Genomic DNA, 22,524 nt, shown 5'->3' on the forward strand with positions numbered 1-22,524 from the left:
TCTCTCCCGCTTTGGGGCTGCTTTAACCTTTCAGTTACAGCCTCCTCCTAGTGCTGCTGTGCCAAACATCCAGGTTAAGAAAGAGCTGATGTTGTGGTAAATAAAAATGTCTGGATAAGTCCCTGCTCCATGCTGATGGTTGTCCTGTGTCAGTCCCAGGAGGGGCTGGGAGGAGGCCTGGCTCCATTTCCATGGCTCTGGCCCCAGTTCCTGCTGGATAAGGGACACGCCGATAGCTCCTCTGTCTCTTGAGATACATCAGGGATGTCTGGAAAACCCCAGGAGGGTGCCATAGGCATGGGAAGCAGGATTTCATGGAGCTCAGAGCAGGCTGTGCTTGCTGTGAAGCCACACGCCCCATGTGGTCACCGTGTCCATCTGTCCCTCCTGCTCAGGGTTTCAGTGTTGGAGCACCTTTGCAAACCACAACGTTTTTATAACTGTCGAGAACCCGATTTCCTTCTATCTCATCAAAGGGTTTTTCTTTTTTTAAACACTTCTTGAAAAATCTCTGAAATGCTTCAAGCTGACATCTTAATGTATTTATGACATTAGCTGCTTCTGCTCTGGAATGGTTGCTCTGAATCTCTTTGAGCCTGGCTGTTATTTTGAACATGACTAATTCCCTGAGTGACTAAGCTCTTAGATAATAGGAAAAATTCATCAAGTTATCTCGGGCTCCAATAGTTTCTATTGTTATGAAAAGACGACTTACAAAAAAAAAAAAAAAAAAAAAGCTTATTATGTAATATGGGCAGGGAGAGCAAAGAGGAGTGTCAGTAGGGACTGGCCAGAGTGCTGTGTGTGGGAAAGGCAGGAGTGCCTTTTCCAGGAGCCAGGCTCAGGCTGTGGAATCTCCAGCTTAGTCTGGGTGAGAGGTAAAGAGTTCCTTGACTGGAGCTTTGGTGACTCCCACCGAAGCCAAGGAGTTGTGCTCGTGTACAGAAGTGTTCAGAGGGGATCCCAACCCCTTCCTCCCATTCTGCCCTGCTGCAGCATTCCTGGGATGCGACCCAGGGTAACTCTGGGCACGCAGTGAATCCCAGTGCACCTTCTCTGTGTTATTTCAGGCAGCACCTGAAGCACTCACCAGTCCTGCAGGGCAGCCCAGCAAACCTCAGCTCCATCCCATCGGATTTTCCCCTTGGTGCCGCTGATCACCAGCACAGAACTGGCAATGTGCTGCTTGGAGCAGGCAGCACAGCACCAGGTGCCTTCCTGTGCCTGTGTGTCCCTCACAGGGGGGTTTGTTTGTGTGATCCCTCACAGCCAGGGTCCCTCTGGCACAGCTGGGGTCCCCTTGGCACAGCCAGGGTCCCCTTGGCTGTCACACATTGTCACAAGCTGCAGGAGGGCAGCGCTGCCCGTTCCTGGAAGGCAGCAGCCTGAGCTCACTCTCACTGCAAGGAATCCCTCTGAGCTGGGAGAGGGAATGGAGCCTGCTGGCATTCACCTGCCTCACTTGGAGAAAGGGAAACAAAACAAAACAAAAAAACCCAATGTAGAAAAAGGCCATAAACTTATTTTTTAATGCTGATACCGCTGATAAAAATGAGTGCGCTATGTTCTATTCATACACCTACTGCTATCCATCTGGAATTCCGACTTCATTAGGTTGGCTTGCACTGTTGTCTTCATTAAAAGAGTGCCAGATTCAATAGGCTGTTCCCTCTCCTTTTTTTGGGAGGCAGAGAGAGGGGGAGAAAACGATTTATATGAAACACATCCAATTCTCTGGGTTAATTTGTCTGAAGAACATGAGACCCATGGGTCAGCTTCTTAATGAGATGGTTTTTTCCTTTTCTCAGTGTCTTGACAAGGAGAAGCCCAGGGAAGCCAGAGCCAAGTGTGGCAGGAGGGGGGTGAGGAGGCTGCAGGGAGCTCTGGCCGATCGCTTTTCGTCCTCATTCCCTTGCAGGTGCAGAAATGCACCCTTTGATTTTCATGCCAAAGAGTTTCCCCGTGCCTGTGCAGCTGAATTTCTCAGGGGCCCCACTGGGGACACTGACCCCGAATTCTGAAGGGTTTAGTTTTCGTTTCTAGCAGGTAATATTTTTTTTTTTCACACACCACTTTGCCCAGACATGTGCTGATGTGAAGATTCTGCAATTTAATGTCAGAGTGCCTGGAGGGAGCACTTCTCTTCCCACAAGGAAAAGGACTTGGCTTGGATTTTTCTGCACTTTGGGCTTTGCTTTCTTTACCTTTTCCCAGGCTCCACAGTGAGCTCAACAGCTGAGAAATAAAACTGGGGAGTAAAGGTCTCTGTGCTCCTTTAGGCCAGGGGCTGGGGTTTTTTTTCAGACAAGGAGAGCTTACATAAGGTTGAAACGAGCATCTGAATTGGATGGGTCCTTTTAAACAGAACAAACTTGTTGGCCCCTGAAGTCTTTCTCTGTGACCAGGGTAATTGGTGTTACCACATCTGATTTCTGCAGGATATGAGGGGGTTTTATTTTCTTTTTCATCAGTGGGAATCCGAAGATGCTTCTGAAGTGCAGGCTGGAGTGTGCGGCAGATGCAAGGAGAGCAGAAAGCACTTGCAACACCATTGCCAGGGGCAGGAGATTTTAGTCTGTCTTAATGCTTTAAGTTCAAGTAAACTTAAAAATAGAAGATTTGTTGTTCTCACTGCAATCCAGAGGAGCACAATGGACTCAGTGCCCCCAGACAGGCTCTGTGTGCCGTTTCAGCACAGTGGTCTGTGTAGTGTCACAGGGGCTGTGACACTGGTCCCGTCGGGACAGCTCTGCTGTGGCTCAGCAGCCCATCTCCTGGTGAAATTCTTGTGGGTTTTTCTCCTGGAATGCTTGGAGCAGTGACCCCGGCAATGCTCAGGTCCTCCCCCGTGGCCTCTGAGCTTTGTGCATCTCTTGGCCAGGTGTTCATGCAGGTGCAGCTGAATTCAACCTCCCTGTGTGCTCTAAACATTGCAGAAGTGGGCTTAGAAACTTAATTTCTTCTCCTTCCAGCACTCCCAGCCTTGCCACAAGGGTATCTTCTTCATGTGGTCCTTCCCTGCTCCCTCCCACTTCACTGCTTTGCTGGCTCTCAACTTACACAGTCCTTTAGAAAGAGGGAATACTGGAAAAAAACTCCCAAGTTCATGGGGACAGTGAGGAAACTTTCCATTTGAGGGATGGAGTGGATAGGCAAGGAACTGTGAGTGACTGGAAAGTTAATTTTTCACAGCCAAAATGAGGCCCAAATCCAGGTCTCTACAAGTATTCCTCCATTTTGCAGTTTGGGTAAGGAATTTTAGGGTGTTTGGGGATTTTTGAAGCTTCCCGTGAAGGCATTCCATAAACATACAAGATTATGGAGATTCTTGAGGAAAAATCTGCCCTTTGCAGCAGCTCTGCAGCTCGCAGGCTGGTGCTTTCCATCTGGCCCAGGATGAAAAACAGGGCTCTGTCAGGCATTCCGTGAAGAGAAAGGAAAAAGAGGCAACTCCCAGCTTAAAGAAATCCTCCTTTTTGGAAAGAGCAAATCATAATCTCACTGGCCTTTAATCTCTGAAACCCCCAGCTTAATTCCTGCCTAGATTTAGGGGGAAAAAAAATAATTTAATGGTTTTCTTATAATCTCTGATGGAGTCTGTGAGTCACCCCCCACATGGTGTCCGACGTCACAGCAGCGTTTGTGAGCGCCTGGCACGAGAGACTGGGACTGGAGGAGCAGGAGCCCTCACATCCCTGGGTACCCTGGCTGGCTGTTCCTTCTCAGGGACAGGATTAATTCAGCTGGGAAGTTTAAATTTCCCTCATGGTGCCATAAAGGTCTGGGGTGAGTGCTCCAAGGGAACACAGAGGAGCCAAAGCACTTTGGGCCTGACAGTCACCAGCAGTGTTTTCCCCTTGGCAATGGGTTTCATCCATGCAGACCAATTTTATTCCTGCTCAGTCACACTGTTTTGTGTGAAATTTCCCCCAGCTCAGTGAGACTCATCTCCTTTGGCCACAGGGTAGCAGGTCTGGGCTCCTCCTGTCCCATCCCAGAGCTCTGTCACACCGCAGCATGGTCGGGAATTCTCTGGTTCATTAAGGTTAAGAGTTACTGGTTCATTTTCCCAGTTAATAGAAGGTGGAGCTGGCATGTTGGGAAAACAGAGATGCCTCTGCCTGTCCAAGGGTGGGGGCTGTTTCTCTGCACAGGGATTGACAGCAGGACAGGGCACTGGAGCTTACACCCTGCACAGCCACACACCCCTGGACTGTCCTGGCACCTCGTGGGGAGCAGCGACCTGTCCTTGCACGGGGAATCCGGGAGCTGGACGCATTCCAACCCCAAACGCCGGCTGCTGAGTGCGAGCTGTGTTTGCTGAGCTGCGAGGAGTGAGATGTGCTAATTCCTGGAGACATCCATTGGAGGGAGACGTGGTCACAGGGCTGAGCCGGGTGCGTTCTGCACGGGAGGATTTGGCATCATCCGTTTCCTTGGCTTGCTCCAGAATTCCTGTCTTGTGGCTGATGTCGGTGTAGGGCCCCTCTGTTTGTTCTCTGGCTGTCCAGGATTCGCTATCCCGTCCGTGTGTCCGTAGATGGATGCGGATACAAAGCTGGATGGATGTGATGTGATGTGATGTGATGTGATGTGAGCCCCGGCTCCTTCCCTGACTGCTGTCCCTCCGGAGAGGTGCTGAAATTCCAACCTCCGTTCTGGTCCAGCACAAGCCCTCGCTGATCCTGCATCACAAGCTGTGCTCCCCAAAGCTGCCGTGGTTCTGCGTGTTCTGTGCAGTGAGGGACGCGGTGTTTTATGTAACTGGCACAAATATTCCCGTTCCTCGTTTTGCTCAGTACAGAACGTTAGACCAAACTTCCCAGGAAGAATTCCGTGAAGTTCAACTTCACCGTGGTTTTACATAAACCCCTGCTGTGTAGGTGTTCCTTTATCAGGAAGGCTTCTAAGGGAAGGTACCATCCATTTTCGTAGTGAAATTAACATTTAGCGCACGCAGAAGGCATGGGAAATTATATAAAGCAGCAAACGCTGTTGGGAGCGCTGCGAATATAATTTCAGTCGAAGCTTCTCTGCAGTGAATCTGTTTGTGCTGCGGTTACACACACAGAGCCTCCTCTGGAGCCCCAGACCTGTCTCTGGGTGAGGCACCCAGGGCTTTCCTGCATCTTTCCACAGGGGCTGTTTGACCTGGGGAGGGGGATGCTGCAGCTCAGCTCCCGGGATGCAGCATCCTCCGGACTCCCCGGGGCAGGCAGCCCAGCAGTGGGGTCCCCACAGCCTGCCGTGCCGGGGGTTTCGGGGCCGGCAGCTCAGGAGGGGCTGGCTCTGTGGCCGTGTTTGTGATCCGTGCCCTCCCCCGCGCTCTGAGTGGCTCAGCTCTCGCAGAATGCCAGCCCCAGCCCTGGCAGGCTCGGTGCTGGCAGCGAAACCCTCCCGCTGGGCTCCGGAAGCGGTCAGTGAGCATGTGTGAGGTGTGCACCTTTGTTCTGGAGGTTTCCCAGCCTCTGCTGCTCCCCCTGCCCTGCTCTGGCTCCGTGCAGAGGCTCAGGGCTTCTGCCTTGAAACCTCTCTGGCGCTTCCAGGAGACGGAGCCGGGGATGGGCTGTGCCTGCTGAGGGTCCCCAGGCCCTGGGGGATGTGGACCAGCAGAACATCTCCATTGGGCTGCTTCTAACATTTCCTCTGGGCTCCACACCCAGGCTCCCTCTGTGCTCCCTGCAGTTTAGAGGAAAAGATAAACTGGCCGTAAAATCCCTCTAAATTCAGGCTGCTTGTGTGTTCTGGGGAAGTCGTTGCTGCTTCTGAGACTGAAACTGGAATTTCCTGGCTGTTTCTGTAGGTTCAGGTTTATGTTTTGGAAAATTGCCTGTGTTGTTTTGGGAAAGGATGGTAGCAATAATAATAAATATCCCACATCTATTATGTGTTGGAACTAAACGATCTCCGAGGTCCCTTCCAACCCGAATCGTTCTGTGTTTGCTATTCTGATTAGTCTAAAATTACATCAGACAGACTGGCTATCCTAAAAATGGATCCTTGGTAGAAAATGCAGGTTTGGAAGCTGGGGATGAGGCACATCCATCACCTGGATACAGGCTTGGCATGTGTGCTCATGGGGCAGCCTGGGGCAGCTTTAAAGCAGCTTCCTGTGATTGTACAGGTGAAAAAGGACTTTTCACTGTCCTCCTGAACGAGAATCTCCCTGCCTGCACAGGGCAGGGGCCTCACATGCTGGAGAGAGCCTCTGGCTGGCACGTACCACCCAAAATAAACCTCCTGAGGAACCCAAACCGTTCTTGTTTCTACTGCTGCTCAACACGCCCCACCCTCTGCATCTCCAAACACGTCACAGCCCACACGTGCTCCAGAGCTGGTCAGAAATGAGCACGATGGTGCTGGCTGAGTGTTGGTGTGGCAGAAACCAGTGGCTCTGAGTGGAGGCCATCGAGGAAGATCCAGTGCTGACATGGGCTCTCCTTTGGTGGTGGTTGGGGTGGATACAGCACCCTCCTGTTTTTGTGAAGATCCAGTGCTGACATGGGCTCTCCTTTGGTGGTGGTTGGGGTGGATACAGCACCCTCCTGTTTTTGTGAAGATCCAGTGCTGACATGGGCTCTCCTTTGGTGGTGGTTGGGGTGGATACAGCACCCTCCTGTTTTTGTGAAGATTCAGTGCTGACATGGGCTCTCCTTTGGTGGTGGTTGGGCTGGACACAGCACCCTCCTGTTTTTGAGGGAGCCCTCTGGCAAAGGAAGAAAATGAAAACAAGGCTTGCTTGGGTTTAGTGTTGATGTGAGGAGCATCACGGGCTGCCCTTCCCCAGACGCTGGTGCCCTGGAAGGACGCTGCAGGACAGGCTGCCCCTCGTTGGTGGGGCTGAGGTTAAAACAGGGAGCTGGCCAGGTTTAAAGTCCTCCCCAGCTCTCAGTGTTTGCTGCAGGAGAGCAAACGAGGAGCTTGTGTGGTGCCTGTTGGCCTCGTGTCTGTGTGGGAACGTTCGGAGGCGCAGCTTTCCTGGAAGGTGCCGTGCTCAGCCCCCGGATGCACATTTTTGTGCGTTATGCATATGCATTGGCAGCATTTCTATATTTGTCTTTGTCTGGAAAATCATTTGCTTTTTCCAGCTGAGTGTATCTGGTTTGTGTGCACTGTGATGCCTCTCCGAGGTACCTGCTGGTTCTGGGAGCTCGGATTGGGATTTGGGAGAGCACCTGGCACCTGGACCATGAATTCTGAGTGTGTGTGTGTGTGATTTTAATGTAGGAATGAGCATTTCTGGCTGCTGTGGAAGGAATAAAGATCCTCCATCTGTCCTGCCCCCCTTTTATAGATCTGTCTGTAGAGTCAGAATTCAGTTTAACTCTTCGATGGAAACAGCGAGTGCAGTGCTGAGGAGAGGTTACAGGATTCGTGACGGGAGGATGATTGTACAGAGCTAAACCTAATCCCCCCTACCCAATTCCCACATTTCAGGCTCACGGCCAATTCCCAGGTTACCACAAGTCACCTTTTCGTTATTTTGGCCGCTCTGCTGCTGCTCCCTTCCCTGCTCCGAGCGGGCTCCGGGCAGCACCGGCTCTCGGGGTTCGCCTTTCCCAAGGACCGCATCCCGGGGCGGTGCGGAGCGGGATGTGCGCGGCTCGGAGCCGCCTGGCCGGAGCATCCGAGCAGCCTGGCCGGAGCATCCGAGCAGCCTGGCCGGAGCATCCAAGCAGCCTGGCCGGAGCATCCGAGCTTCCTGGCCGGAGCATCCGAGCAGCCTGGCCGGAGCATCCGAGCAGCCTGGCCGGAGCATCTGAGCAGCCTGGCCGGAGCATCCGAGCAGCCTGGCCGGAGCATCCGAGCAGCCTGGCCGGAGCATCTGAGCAGCCTGGCCCGGAGCATCCGAGCCGCCTGGCCGGAGCATCCGAGCCGCGTGGCCGGAGCATCCGAGCAGCCTGGCCGGAGCATCTGAGCAGCCTGGCCGGAGCATCCGAGCCTCCTGGCCGGAGCATCCAAGCAGCCTGGCCGGAGCATCCGAGCCTCCTGGCCGGAGCATCCAAGCAGCCTGGCCGGAGCATCCGAGCAGCCTGGCCGGAGCATCTGAGCAGCCTGGCCCGGAGCATCCGAGCCGCCTGGCCGGAGCATCCGAGCCGCGTGGCCGGAGCATCCGAGCAGCCTGGCCGGAGCATCTGAGCAGCCTGGCCGGAGCATCCGAGCCTCCTGGCCGGAGCATCCAAGCAGCCTGGCCGGAGCATCCGAGCCTCCTGGCCGGAGCATCCAAGCAGCCTGGCCGGAGCATCCGAGCCGCCTGGCCGGAGCATCCGAGCCTCCTGGCTGGAGCATCCGAGCAGCCTGGCCGGAGCATCTGAGCCGCGTCAGGAGCGCAGGGCAGAGCCGCGGCTGCGTGGCGCTCGCTGTCGCGGCGGGCGGAAGCCTCGCGTATTTATGGAGCAAGCGCTTCCTTCTGCGTTTGAGTGACAGCCAGGATGCCGTCGCTGCCTGGTCACTGGAGCTGATTAGTATGCGCCAGGGTCCGCCTCGCTCCGAGGGATGCAGCCGCAGCAGCTTGCAGAGCTGTCACACTCACACGGGCTCCGTATCTGCACTGGCTTGACGAATTAAAAAGCGAGCCAGCCAGCGAGAGAGAGACCCGGAGAGAGAGGGGGGACGAGACAGAGAGAGAAGCTCGCAGACAGCGCTCGCTCTTTTCCTAAAGGAAGGATTTTGCGTCCCGAGTGCTCGCTGGTTGTGACGATGCTTCACTTAGCGGGCTCAGAAATGAGCTAGAGACAGCAGATAGGGGAGAAACTAAAGGCAGAGCACAAAGCATTACGAACCAGCCCAAAACCGGGAACAGTTTTCTCCTCTATTCTAGCATGGTGGATGTATGGACAGTCTTACAGAGCAGAGGTTGACTTCTCCAAATCTGCCAGCCCCACACCTCGAACACTACAGTGTTCTGCATTGCACCATGACCTTGGATGTTCAAACGGTGGTCGTTTTTGCAGTGATTGTGGTGCTATTGCTTGTGAATGTCATACTCATGTTCTTCCTGGGCACTCGTTAAATGGATTTTTTCTCCTGAGCTGTTGGGGGCTACTACTACCACTAGCAATTCAACAAGAGAGCACGAGCGGGAGAGAGAGAGAGAGAAAGGCGAGAGAGAGAGAGAAAGAGAGAGAGAGATTTCTTACTGAGGGGGGAAACGCGTTGAGCTTCAACATGGCCTCGCTGTGATATGTATGACGTTGGTATTATTATCTCTCCCTAAATCTTTTGTTATGTCTTGTCTTTTAAGTATGCCTGTAAGTGTAGCTGCTTTTGCCGGGGTTTTAAATGTGATAAATAATAACAGCGATCCAGTCCTCCGTGATTCTGTGCTAGCGAGATAGAGCTGTGCTTCTTTAGGCAGCAGCAGAGTGAAAATGATCTGTCCGTGGTGAGCTGTGGCTGTGTTGTTTTGCTTTTCTTTGAAATAGAGGCTCAAGTTGATAATAAGTCATTTTGTGTGTGATTTCTAGCAAGCAGTTAATGTGCAGTGTCTGTGAGAGTAACCATGTAGGTGCCAGGTGAGAGGTGCCGGTGTGCGCGTCGGAATCGAGCTGTGGGCTTTTTTAAGGGGTGGGGGGGGTGTTTGAGAAATCCTATTGAAGGATTAAATCTTTGCTGAAATAACATTCGGCCACCAAAAAAAAAAAAAAAAAAAAAAAAAAAAAAAGGGATAGACAAATTCTGCTTAGTGTATTTGTGTATTTATCTGTGTTGCCTTGATGATCTGATTTGATTTCTCAAGATTCAGCCCCAAAGCCTCCAAATGCTGTGTCCACGCTGATGTAACCCAGCTGCTTTTCTTAGAGATGTGAGAGGGAGCGGAACATAACCTGCTGGGTTTTTATTCTGGTTGTACGTGGTTTCTGTCTCTGCAAATTGGGAAGGAAAGATCAGAGGGGGAAAGAGCAATGCAAGCTTTGTTTTTCTTTGCTAAAGCAACAGATACGGAGGGGTTGGGTTTTGCTTTGATTTTCTAGAAATTTGATTTTGGCTTTCTTTTCTTTCTTTCGTGTGTGTGTGTGTATATCAAATTTTGGGGAATGTATCTAAGAAAAATCTTTGCCCACCTCAAGGATAACGAGCTTTTAAGATGGGTTGCTTCGCATGACTTTATTTACATTGATTTTCTGGAAAATGAAGTGCTAAGTTGTGTATTATGGGCTTGCTGGAAAGGTGTCCAGCAGTTAGAGGTGCTTCTAGCCCGAAATTGCGGTGTTTACAGCTTGGAAGCTGGGCTGGCTGGGGGCTCCAGTGGCAGCACCAGAAGTTTGGAGAGAATACGAAGGGAATGTCTGGAAAGAGTAATGCCTTTTCCTCTGGAAAATATGTCTCTGTTCTGTGCTTCAGTTAGAGGTCTTAGGGATTTTTTTTTTTAATATATTATTTCCCCCTCCAGAAAAATCAGAATTGCTAGAAACAAACAAACAGAAAAAAATACCAGTTTGAAAATGTTTTTATCTTTGCTGATGGTCACTGGAATTTTATTGCCTTGATAATTTAATTAGTTCATGCTCATTCCAGCTGTGTGTTATTTATTTGATGTTCCCTGAAAAAAAAATAACCGTGTAACTGATGGCTAAAGAGAAAGCTGGAGGTTACAGCTGGAGACATGGAGTTATTTCCCAGTGAGGGTTTGTGTGCTGGGAGTTAAATGCCGAGCAGGGTTCGGGAGCCGATGGCTTTTCGATGGTGGCACGATTGGAAACGGAGTTAAATCTGGCAAATTTGGCACTTTCAAAGTGCTTTAAGCTCTAAATAAAACAGAAATAATTTTTTTCTGAGTCCCAAGGTGGGAACAATCGTCCCCAAAAGCGTTATGGGGCACTAGCCTGGTTTAGTGGGGAGGAAAGGCAGGAGCCAGGGATGCAAGCCCAGCAAGATGCTCCGGTGCCTGCTGGCTCCGTTCCCCCTCTTCACTTGTAGCTATCTGCAAGAAGGTACCTGCTTCACTTCACAGGAGACTGAGTCAATCTTCCCTAAAAAAACCCAAGTGAATAGAATTGATGCTGAGGACGGTCTGGGCTGTTAAACAGCTCAATTTTGCTCTATTTGCCTGTTGGCCATCCTGTGTCATTAGTTTTATAGGTTGCAGAATCTCCTGGAAAGGTAATAAATGAGCTGAGATCACCATGGAGAGAGAATCAATCAAAGAGCGGCCAAAAGCATCCTTTCAGGGGAACAGCCTTGAGCGACAAAGGGATTTGGAGGAGAAAGGGTGGGAAAAGGAGCAAAAACCCGACCCCAAAACTGACCAGCGAGTTGCGTCGGGCTGTGGCTGTGCCTGGATGTTTATTTTCTCTGGGCTCTCTGGCACTAAGGTTTACCTTCCAACATGAGGAATGCCCAGTACCTCCCGCTGTTCCCTGGGTGCATTCGTTGATGCAGAGCTTGTACTCCTGGGGAGATATTTGGGAATCGTGTTTGTTCGGTGGTGGATGTTCCTGCCATGCCCAGCTGCTCGTTCTGCAGTGCCCCTCTGGTTCCATCCCTGGGCTGGGGAGTGCCGGGGCTGCATGGGGAGGACGGGGGGTTTGCACGCTCAGCTGCCGGGAGGGAGCGCCGGGAGCCGAGTTCTTCCTGCCATGGAACGTGCTTGGGAGAATTCATGTGATTTTATGACAACTTTTTTTGCCTTTTTATCCTCCTGAAGGCTGGTGGAATTAAAGAAGGGGAGTTAACGCAGAGCAGTAAGAAAGTTGGCAGCAGCAAACTTAGTTATTGTAGCGGCAGCGTTCTTGTTGTCTCGGGCTTCCTGTTGGAATTTTGGGGGAAAAGAGAGGAAACGAGAGGTGAAAGAGTGAGCGAGGGCTGGGCTTGCTGCTTGTTCAGCTTGCTCTCCGTTTCCCACCCCAGGCCTCAGTGCCCACCTCTCCAGCCCCTGCCCCAGCCCCAGTTTGGCATCTCCAGGCGTGCAGGAGCCTCTCCGTCCTGCCGAGCTGGGCACGATGAGCTGGGAGCTTTCTGGGCTGACAGCGCTGCCAGTCCCCTCTAGATCCCTGTGCCCCAAAGTGGCTGTGCCTGCAGTGCTCTGGGTGTCACTTGCACGCTGTGAAATATCCCTGGGATTGGAGCTTTCCTTGTCCCGGTGCTCCGTGGGACCACCCCGGTCACGCTCGGGTCCCTGGGGGTGCTTCAGCCCCGTCACTCCCCCGGGTTTCTTCCCCTTTGTGGGGATGCTCAAACCCAGGGATGAGGCAGAGGGATCATTCCTTTAAAGGAATCAAAGCGCTGACCCTCTGGAAAATACCCTCCCCCCCAACGTAAAAAATACGAATTTATCTGCAAAAAGGGTATTTGTGATGCATATAATCTCTTTCAGTGCTCGCTGCTGTGTGTTTGCTGAGGCTGGGTGATGGGAGATCTGCCTTGCTGTTGTCTGCTTAAGCTGGATTCAATGTTATTTGCCACAGGATTCATGAAAATGCCTCTGCCTGTATCATAGCAACCCTGTTTCCCACAGTCCATAAAAAAAGTCCATTCCTCCCGAGCAGCAATCCGCCGTCTTAAAGATTCAGGCGCCCTCCTCAGCGTGGGGAAAGCGTGATGTGCCCCTGTCCCAGTGCACCCCAGAGAGCTGAGCAGTCGGGATGATCCCGGCTTGCCCTGCCCCGCACGGCGCTTTTAACGCTCTTTCTTTAGGGCAGCTAAAATGCTTTCCTTTCGGGTTTCTAAAGGCTTCCTCCCCCCACCGTGGCTATTTCCCACCTCTGTTTAAAACCTCACATGACAAGCTGGAGGGGCTGGGGCAGCTCCGAGGGCTGTGACGCGGTGGCTCTGCCCTGTCCTGCCATTTGGCTTTTCCCCCGGGATGGCAGCGGCGCAGCGCTGGCGTTTGCTGTGCAGGGAGTGAAGATCTTCCCTCCTGTGGGAATGCAGAGGTGCTTTCTCAGCCCGTAGATGACTGTTATTAAGAGCTGCATGTTCACCTGACTCCTGCCCCCATCTGTTTGCATAATGTGGTTATATTTCTTTTTGGATCAGGTATTCAGTGCACAGCCCAACTGCTGTGTATAATGTCTGAAGGAAAATTGCAAAAAATCCATGTAAGTTTGTTTGGGTTTTTTGGTTGTGTGGTGTGGTTTTTTTGGGTTTGTTTTTTTTTTTTTTTTGGTTGCTTTAGTTTCGATTTGTGGCTAGAACCCCTGTGTGTGTGTTGTCATTTCATTTTGTCGTGGTGCTTGGCTCGTGTGTTCAGTGAGCGCCGGAGTGCTCCGTGTGCCGTGCCTGCCTGCATGCGTGTCTGTGTGGGAATGATGAGCTCTCCCGGGGAGGCTCCTGTGTTTTCCGTTGCTGATGTGGATTTTCTCAGCTGGGTGTGATAATCATGCTCACTGTGTCTCCCCCAGTGAAACGTTGGGACAGCTATTTTGGTAGAACGCAAGGATTTGTCTCGGAGCTGCGCAGCCTCCAACGAGGAGAAGTTGGGAATCGCGGGGAGAACTCCCAAATGTTAATAATTGTGTGAGGATTGTGCTGTCCTGTTTGTGCAGCTGTTCCAGGGCTGGCAGAGGACAGTTCTGCCGGGTCCTGGCTTTGCCACTGATTTACTGTGCGGCCTTGGGCACGTTCCTTTGTTCCTTTGTTGCCTTGTGACTTCTCTTTTCCATCTGGGATAGAGGAATATCATGCAGTTCTGAGGTGTAGCCACACCTGATGTTCTCCTGTGTGTCCCCTTCCAGCCTGGGGGGCAGTGGCAGTGCAGGTGGGGGGCGTGTGCATGCCCACGTTGGCCCAGCTCTGCCTACCTGGGTTTTGCCTGTTGGAGCTGTTGTAGACAGCAGGAGCTGTGGTGATTGATGCTTCCCACTAAAAATAGATGCTCCTGGAGGAAGAGCTGCTGGAGGAACCGTGATTTATTGTCTTTATTTTATTAGTTGTGGTTGAATTTCTTTCCTGAGTGGAAATGAGTCTTAATCTGCAGGCACCCACAGACGCTGTGTTGGCTCTAACCAGCAAAGCCTCGTGGCCTCTGCTCCTCATTCCTGGTTTTCCTGGGAATTACTCTGGCATTGTCAGAAACACCGCCGCAGGGGGATGTTCACAAGGGCAGGAAGCCCCCAGTTGCTGGTGGGGGCTGTGTTGGGCAGCCTGAAAGCTTCACCACCTGAATTAAAGAGAATTTGAGGGGATGCAGGGAGTGTGTGCATGCAAGGATTTAAAGAATAAGGTCTGGATTTCAACTGACTCTAGTTTATGGATATAATTTCACAGGAGTGTGCTGCTTTGGGGAGCTACCCCTTGTGCTATCACAGACCTGGGGAAACTGAGGCACGCAGAGCGGCACATTTTGGGATGGGGGTTAGTGGGGCTGGGATCTGGAGCAGGATGCGGGACTGTCAGTGGGGGAGGGTGTTTGGCACCATGTTTGGGGTCTGGCTCATTTATTTTTCTGCCAGCCTTGCCGTGGGGCAGCGTCAGAGGGCCAGGCTGGTGCTGTGTGCTGTGTGCTGATCCGCTCCAGCGCGGCCGAGGATGCATTTGGGGGATTTTGGAGCCGGGAGCAGCGGAATGTGGCCGTGCCCGTGTGAAGGGCTGTGTGGCTCAGCGCCTGCCCCTTCCTTTGCATCAGCTGAGACATACATAACACAGCGTATGTGCTGCTGGCAGCCCGTGTGGGGCTATTTCCAGCTGCATCTGTGCCTCAGCGGAGCCGGGGCTGCGCTGAGCCCACCCTGCTCCCGGGCTGGGCTCAGACTCCAGGGATGAGCTGTTCCCTTCCCCTCCTCCAGGACCTGTCTGGGATAAGCACTGACCCCTGTGGGTGCTGGGGACAGCCAGCAGCCCTGCCCTGGGTGCTGGTCCCAGTAAGTAGCATCACCCCGGTTAAAGCAGCCCGGCTCTTTGTTTTCCCTTTTTGTCCTGGATGAAGCCCCGAGCGGATTTCTAGGCTGGTCACTGTGGTGAGATGAGCTGTGTGTGCTCCAGTGTCCTTCTGGAGTGAGGCTGTCACTGCCCGGCGTGCCCGGGGCTTTGCGCTTTGCCGGAGGGGCTGAGACCGGGATGTCCTTCCCGCTGCTCCTGCTTGGGGAAGCAGCGTGCTGGCTGTCCTAGTGCCTGCCAAGGCCTCTGTCCCCAGCCCTGCTCCCCTTCTGTCCCTCCTGGAATGATGGGCACAGTTGTCTGGATTTCAGGGATGTCCTGTCCTGTGCCGCAGAGAGCCCGCAGCCTTGCCAGGCATCCGGGAAAATCCCTGCGTGTTGCTGGCTGGGTTTGTTCACTCTCAGTACTTGGGATGTTTATCCCAGTTTCCAAAGGGTTAAGCTGCTGCTGGTGCCAGTTTTGGGGGTTTTGAGCCCCTGCACGGGAGCTCAGAGCTGTGAGAGATGCTGGGAGAGGAATCGGTGGCCCAGCTCAGGGGCTCGGAAAGCAGAAAGGACAGAACCATGCGAGGAACTGTTCCCTTGTAATGGAGCAAATGCAGTCTGGTGTCAGCTACACAAACAGGAGTGCAGAGCAAACCCCTAAGGATCCGTCTTTTACCCCAACAGGAGTGGGTTAATTTGCTGGGCATATCTGAGGAAAAGTTTTGTCAAGTCAAATTGTTCCATTTGACAAAAGCATCAGCTCTTGCTGGCATAATCAGAAAACAGAGTTTTTTCAAAGCATTTCTATGGACCACATTCCCCTGCTATTTCTGCTGCTCCACTCCCCTGTATTTTGTTCAGTAAATCTGACAAGGTTCTCTCAGTATGTCGTGCACTGAAGTTTCTGTTCTGATACCAAATTTAGGGAGGGCTTGTTATCTACAGTTCTTTCTTCCTGGCTCGATAAGGTGCTGATTAATTTAATGCAACTCTCTTTCCTTATCTAGTTGAGCTTCAGTCAGTTTTAGTATAATCTTGAAAAAGCGTGATCAATCTTTAATGTTTGTTTTTAAGGTTTATTCCAAAGCCTTTTAGGTATGCTGGATGTTCGCTCTTTTGTGAAGTTCTAGGAGAATTAACTTAAAAAGTAACAATTATAGAACCGGTTTTAAATGCAGATGAAACGTTTTAAAGCTGCTCTAAAAGAAGAAAGAGCAGTTGGTTCTGATGAAGTTTTAGGTGTTAAAATAGATTTGTCTTAACCCTGGTGCTGGATGTGTAAGGCAGGGAATACCACCAGCGCCCTTGTATGGGGATGAGGATGGTGCAGGGATGCAGGAGAGGGTCTGTTCTGTCCCCAGAGGTGTGTGCGAGGTGAGAAGGGACAGGAGCACTGTCACCTGTCCCTGTGTGGGGAATTGTTCCCTGCTTTTGCCCAAGCACACAGGTACGAGGAGCAGGCAGTGCCAGGAGACTGGGCTGTCATCGGTGCGGAGCTTCTGTGTCATTTGGTGATCAGGGGTTGACATCTGGATGGATTTTCAGTCTCCTCTGGTCCAGGGGAGATGGATGTCTGTTCCAGTGCCCAGCAGCAGATCGATCCTATCTCCTGCATGCTGAGGGTTTTGCAGAATTTTCAAGAAGTCTTTCCTAAGGAATTAAAAGCGCACCCAGGCACGGAGCAGAGGAGCTAAACCTCCCAAACCTGCAGGCTGGGAACAAATTTGCTTAAGACTAACGGGCTGCCTTAGAATTAGAGATCTTCAGCCAGGAGAAGCCTGGCTTCTTCAGTGCACACCCAGAGCCTGGGAAGTGTGTTCCCAAGCATTAACAGGAGCCAGACTGCAGATTTTGGAATTCAGGGAGCACTGGCCCTGCTGCCCCCAGCAGCCCCTTGTGGGGCTGGGTGCTGAGGCCACCCCTGATGTCCCTTTCAGCCCACTGCCATTTGCATATCATCACTGTGGCCCCAGCTGCCACAAACCCCATTCTCCCAGCTGGGTTTGAAGCTCGGTACGAGTCTGTGTCTGGTCCCCGGAGCCCAGGTTTGGCTGGAGGTTGTCGGCAGCTCACGCTCGATGCTTCTCCCTTTGCCATCTCCCTCCGAGGCTTCCCTGTTCCCTGGTCCCTCCTGCACTGTGTCGGGTTGCTGTGCTCTGCCCCAGAGAGCTGGTTTAATCTCTGTTTTGCAGCAGCTGCCAGGCTGTCCCTGTCCCTCCTCCCCGCACACGTCAGGGCACACGTGTGTACACGCGTGTGCAGGCGGCGCTGCACCTCCCTGCGGATCGCTCCGGACATGGGCAGGGAAACCTATGGATTAAAACACATGTGCATGTGTTTGCCTTCCCAGATATATTTTGGAAAATATGAGTCAGCAGCAGCAGCAGGCAAGAACATATTACATAATCTGTGAGAGCCAAGGAAACCTTGCAGTTTATTTGGAGGGAGGCTTGCTGCAAGCAGCGGCTTTTACCATCATTTTGGGGCCACACATTGGCCTGAGCCCCTCGCTCAGTGGCCTCATTTCAATCATATCCTCTTGTGTCCAATGCAGGGAAGCAGTCCCAGCAGCCTTGGGCTTTGTTATATTTTTAAACCCCTCCAGTACTTGGTAGAATCTCAGGGCCGTGCTTGTTGGTAACTACTTTTCTCTCGTTCCTTAACATGTTCTCCTGCACAGAGTCTGTGATTTTCTTTTTTGGTTCCCCCCACTCCCCACCTCCTGCTGTTTTCTCTCAAATCTCAGCACTGAGAGAAATGGCACATGAGTGCAGCTGGAAATAGCTGCTGCCCCCTCCGCCTCCCCTCTGCTCACGGCCACCCACATCCTCCACCTACTCCCCAATGGGAGAGTGAAGTCAACATCCACTTTTAGCCCCGGGCTGCTGCTCCTCGGCTCTCCCCCTCTCCCTCGCCGTGCCTGCCCTGCCCACACAGGATTCAGAAGGGCTTCATCGCCGTTTGAAGGCTCCTGCAGCTGGACAAGCGCTGCTCTGGTCCCGGAGCATCAGGGATGAGAGGGGATGCGCGGTTCGCTCCGTGCTGGCCGGGCAGGGAGGCGAGAGCAGCAGGAATTACGGACGCAGAGGAGCACAAACAAAAATCCCAAGAAGGCAGACAGCAGGAATGTCCTGGGGTTGAATCCTCCATCCCGGGCACATCCGTGTGAGCGCTGGCACGGGCAGGGATGGGAGCAGCGGGCACCGAGCCCGGCGCGGTGGGTGAATGCTCTCAGCTCTCCACGGTGCTGCATCTCTGCCTGGAAAGCCTGGGAAGGGAATGGGCATTAGCAGAGTGAAAGGAAAGGAAGGAAAGGCCTTGTTTGTTTTTAATTCGCCCGACAAAAGCGAAAGGTTTTGAGCTCTTTGATCTCTCAGGGCGGTGCAAACGCTTCTGCTGTGGCCGAGCCCGTGGGTGCCTTTCAAGCAAAGAGAAAGCTCGGTTGTGGTTTTCCAATATCAAAGCCTTCCCAAGGAGGCAGGGAATTGCCACGCTGGCTGAGAGCAGGAGTGCAGGCAGCTCCATGCCCTGTCTGGGACAGTGCCTGAGCCACTCGCTGCAGAGCACATCGAGAGAGACACAAGAATTGATGGTGACAGAATAACCTGTTTATCCAGAGCGCTCTATCTTCACCCCCATTTAGCTCTCGAGTTTCTGGTGTTTGGACACAAGAGAATTTAAATCTTTCATATTTTTAAAGCCACAAAAGTCTCTGTTACAACCAGAAATTCCAGTGAGCTCAGCAGAGGGGATGGGTTTTTCTGTCCCTCATCCATCGAAGCTCTCCATATTTTATTGAAAAGCCTGGTTTGAGCTGTGTCTGCCCTGTGTTTGGAGCAGTCGGGGAATGATGGGGCCCTCCAAGGGCTGGGATCTGGGGGAACTGCCCCCATTCCCCACCTCTTGCAGCTAAGATGATGCTGCAGGGGCTGTTTCATCTTTCTACGCCTGTGTTTCTCTTTCTGTAAAATGCACAGAAGGAAATTGCCCCTTCGTGTTCAAGGGTTTGCCAAGTGAGGATGAAAAGTGCTGTACTGGAGGCTGGTGGGATTGGAGCAGATGGATGAAAAATGCCTCTCACCCTCTGGGGCTTTGCGGGGGCCCCTGGCAGAGCAGAGCTCCCACCCAGGAGCTCCCTGCTTTCATTTAAAGCAACATCTTGAATTCCACCCGAGATCCCAACCGTGATGTCAGCAGGGCTCCACCAAAGATTCGTTTGGCCTCAAATATTTTGCATATGCAGCGTCAGAGCTCAGCCTTCTGTTTTTGCAGCTAGAGAAAGGCTCTGTCTGCACCTCGTTAGAGCCTTCGCCAATAATACACTTGCTCTCTGTTATTAATTCATCTAAATGAGGCTTTTTTGTTTCTCTAAGCCTTTTGTGGTATTTCTGTGCTGTCGAGAAATTAATCTGCATTAAGCAGAAATACCTCAGTAAAACCAGGAGCTTTGGAGAAGCTGCTCAGCCTCTTGTGACGTGAGCTCTGGGGCAGAAGCACTTGGGGTATCCACAATTCTCACCCCAAAGCCAGCAAAAAGAGCCAGGAGAGGCTCATGGTGCACAAAGAAATGTCACCAAAGCCAGCCAAGGCAGCCCAGCCATGCTCTGGATGGGCTGTCTCTGACTGAGTGACACAAGCTCACATCTTAATCCCCAAATCTTTCCTTTTCGAGCCTCTGTGTTTGGCCACCCTCTCCCCAAAAGAAGGATTGTTCCCTGGGGCACATTGCTCCTGTTCTGTAAGCACTGTCTGCAGTGGTTTTCTCAGCTGGTCAGGGAAGACTTCTGCTCCTCCTTTGAACAGGTCTCCCACAGTTGAAAATATCTCTCTATCACTGCAGCGAGTTTTGCTGCCCTTTTTGCCTCTCTGTTTCTCCTGCAGACAGTTTTACCTTTGCAGGGTTTTTCCAACTCAGGTTGGAATTCAAGAGATAATAATATTTGACATTCTTCATTCTGGCATCTTAGAAATCTTTTCTGAAGTTTTAAAGCCTTTAAAGCCTTTGTGCTGTATAAATACTTGAGTTCTTCTTCTATTTTTAAATGAAAATGGTGCCTGAAAACCCTTAAAAGTCAAATGAAGATCAAAGGCTTGGGAATACCAGCAGTTTTCTGTATTATTCACAGCAGCCAGAGACTGAGGTTGTATTGGCTAAGTGCAGAGGGGCTGCTGTGCTCATAATGATGCAATCATGGAATGATGGAATGGTTTGGGTTGGAAGGGACCTTAAAGCTCATCCCATTCCACCCCTGCCACGGGCAGAGACATCTCCCACTATCCCAGGTTGCTCCAAGCCCCATCCAGGGGGCATTTCCAGGGATGGGGCAGCCACAGCTTCTCCGGGCACCCTGGGCCAGGGCCTCACCACCCTCACAGGGCAAGATTTAGAATTTCTTCCCTATATCCCCTCTAAACTTGCTCTTTCTCATACGTGTTAATCTGTCCCAGGTACTCTGTAAAGCCCAGCCTTGGTGCTCAGGAGAGCTGAGCTTGGTGTCTGACATGGCTGCTGCTGGCTGGCTAATCCGTGTTTTATCATCTTGTTTTCACATCCATCCCAGTGCAGGAATGGCCAGCAAAGGGCTGGAGCAGGGATAGTGACAGCACTGCTCTTTTCAGGGGGAGCTGGCCTGGCTTTACAAGGTTTCAGCAAAGTAAATCTTTTCCTGTAGCCCAGCCTTCCTCACCATTTCGTCCCTCCCTGTGGCTTCTGAGCAGGAATGAGGACAACAGGTGGAAATTGATGTCCTGGAGGCATGTGACAAGGGGATCCTGAGGGCTCAGGGCAGCTCGCAAAAGAATTGCCTCTGATAAATGCTCAGAGGTTTCTGTGGGTTGGCTCAGCAGCTGCAGTCAGGGCTCACGGTGGGGATTTTTACCACTGCCCAGGGAATTGTTCCAGGGCTGTGTGAGCCACCACCAGCATCATCCTTGCTGGAATAAAGGGTAAAAATGGATGCAGAGCAATTTGGCCAGAAGAAGAGTGGAAAGAAAAAAAAAAAATTAAGATCCAAGGCGTGGCATTGAAACGCAAAAGGATCTAGAAAGCAAAGATGCAAAAATAAAATCTGAAGCGGAAATGAGTGATGTTTCACCAGCATTGTGTAACTCATTTTAATTGCACTCCATCTAGAAATCTATTTGAGGCAAGAAATCAATGCAGAATTGTGGAGCAAAGCATTGGCCTTGCAGATGTTTGCAGCTTTCTGCATTGTTATTTTCAGCTTCCTCCCACAGTTTATTGGAGTCCATCCTTCCTGGCAGTGGCCAGGGAAAGATGTCCCCCTGATGTGGCAGGTGGGCAGTGAGGGCTGTGCTGGTGCTTCCTGCTCCGAATTTGCATCTTGTTGTGTCTTGAGGAACACCTTGGAGTGGTTTTGGTGGTGGGAATGGGTTGTTGGAATGTGGAATCCCCAGGGTTTCTGTAGGATCACCCCACATCTCCCACATGTGACTGAGGGGCCAGGGCAGGCTGGGCATTAGAGCTGCCTCATCACCCAGAAGTTCCTTGCACCAAATGGATTCCCAGCTTAAGAGACCGGTGGAAGTCCATCAATGCTCAAGGCTTCTGGTAATCCAGCAGAATGGAATCCTGACTCCCACAGATGTCATCCATGTCTATTGCAGCAGCCCTGTTGTTAGAGGGTAGAAATGGGCCAAGACACAGACTTCTTGTTAATCACAGCGTGAAAAGGGTCCTGGTTTATTCCTCTTCGTGGTTTAGTTAACTCCAGCTGTTCACTGACTCCTGCTGCAGGTTTCTCTTGCAGCCTCTGACTGCAGGCTTTTACCCAGCTAGACTGTGACTGCAGGCTTTTACCCAGCTAGACTGTGGCTGCAGGCATTAGTTTGCAGACTCTGACTGCAGGCTTTCACCCAGCTAGACTGTGACTGCAGGCGTTAGTTTGCAGCCTTTGACTGCAGGCTTTTACCCAGCTAGACTGTGACTGCAGGGATTAGTTTGCAGCCTCTGACTGCAGGCTTTTACCCAGCTAGACTGTGGCTGCACATTCCAACAACAGGCTCTAACTGCAGACCCAGCCTGACCTCACAGCAGTGATTCTCTCTCCCCAGGATCCTACTTCCACATAATTCTCTTGCTCCTTCTTCCTCGAGGCTCTTCCTCCTTCATGATTGTCTCCTCACCAGCTAACCCACTCTCTTTTCTCACACTCATCTTTATTGGCTGTAGGTGTGACTCAGCAGGGGTGAGGCTGTATTGGGTAATTAACACACCTGTTTCCTGTCAGGGACAAGGTCAGCTGTATTCCCTTCTACACTTGTCATTCCCAGCAGTCTCCTGAAAGGCCAGCATGATATTTCTCTTGGATTTGCTGGCATTTGTGAGGGAGGTTTTTTCTTGTTCGGGTCCATCCTCAGCATTCAGGGCTGCTGAGGGTGCCTTGCTTTGAATCCATTTTTGGCAAGGACCATGTGGAGACTGACCAGGGCTGTGTCTGGGCAGCGCGGGGGCTGCAGGAGGATCCCTGTGCTCCTGGAGGGAGGGAGGCTGTGCTGCCATGACCTTTGGGATGTCCCTTTGCTCTGCTCCTGCCTCTTGTCCTGCCTGAGGATGGACTCAGGCAGGGACAGAGTTCCCCTGGAGGCAGCCAGGCTCCTCAAAGATCACACAGCAGCTTCACAGACTGGTGAGGCTCTGAGACAGCAATCCAAGGAGATCCTGACAGCCAGACACTGGCATTCCCAACAGAATGGCCCAAAA

At 51.9% G+C, this 22,524-nt stretch overlaps 2 protein-coding genes and 1 long non-coding RNA gene across 18 annotated transcripts in view; 2 read left to right on the forward strand and 1 right to left on the reverse strand.

The window, feature by feature from the left end:
* ARHGEF9 (Cdc42 guanine nucleotide exchange factor 9) overlaps nucleotides 1–22,524 on the forward strand; it is a 207,089-nt gene that overhangs the window by 84,221 nt on the left and 100,344 nt on the right. For 2 of the 16 annotated variants that reach the window (XM_040084212.2, XM_058423254.1), the window contains exon 1: nucleotides 9,053–9,193. The exons of 11 other annotated variants lie outside the window; for them this stretch is intronic. In XM_040084212.2, the coding sequence (XP_039940146.1) occupies nucleotides 9,185–9,193 (9 nt within the window). In that variant the 5' untranslated portion in view covers nucleotides 9,053–9,184. Of the gene's footprint in view, nucleotides 1–9,044; nucleotides 9,198–22,524 lie in introns of those variants that run through there. 3 more of the 16 variants (XM_040084214.2, XM_040084208.2, XM_040084213.2) reach the window with 3 other exon arrangements.
* LOC131378692 (uncharacterized) lies at nucleotides 8,834–9,013 on the forward strand. The gene has a single exon (XM_058423255.1). The coding sequence runs from the start codon at nucleotides 8,834–8,836 to the stop codon at nucleotides 9,011–9,013; it is 180 nt and encodes a 59-aa protein (XP_058279238.1).
* On the reverse strand, nucleotides 20,747–21,945 carry LOC120762129 (uncharacterized). Its single transcript, XR_005703826.2, has 2 exons — nucleotides 21,849–21,945; nucleotides 20,747–21,433 (listed from the first exon to the last, which is right to left on the reverse strand). It is a non-coding gene; the product is annotated as an uncharacterized LOC120762129 (long non-coding RNA).

Source organism: Hirundo rustica, chromosome 21, assembly GCF_015227805.2.
Source record: "Hirundo rustica isolate bHirRus1 chromosome 21, bHirRus1.pri.v3, whole genome shotgun sequence".
In the NCBI taxonomy this organism is placed as follows: domain Eukaryota; kingdom Metazoa; phylum Chordata; class Aves; order Passeriformes; family Hirundinidae; genus Hirundo; species Hirundo rustica.

Excerpts from the sequence above, each read along its gene's own strand:
- LOC131378692 (XM_058423255.1), top strand. The coding sequence starts at position 8,834 with ATGGACAGTCTTACAGAGCAGAGGTTGACTTCTCCAAATCTGCCAGCC.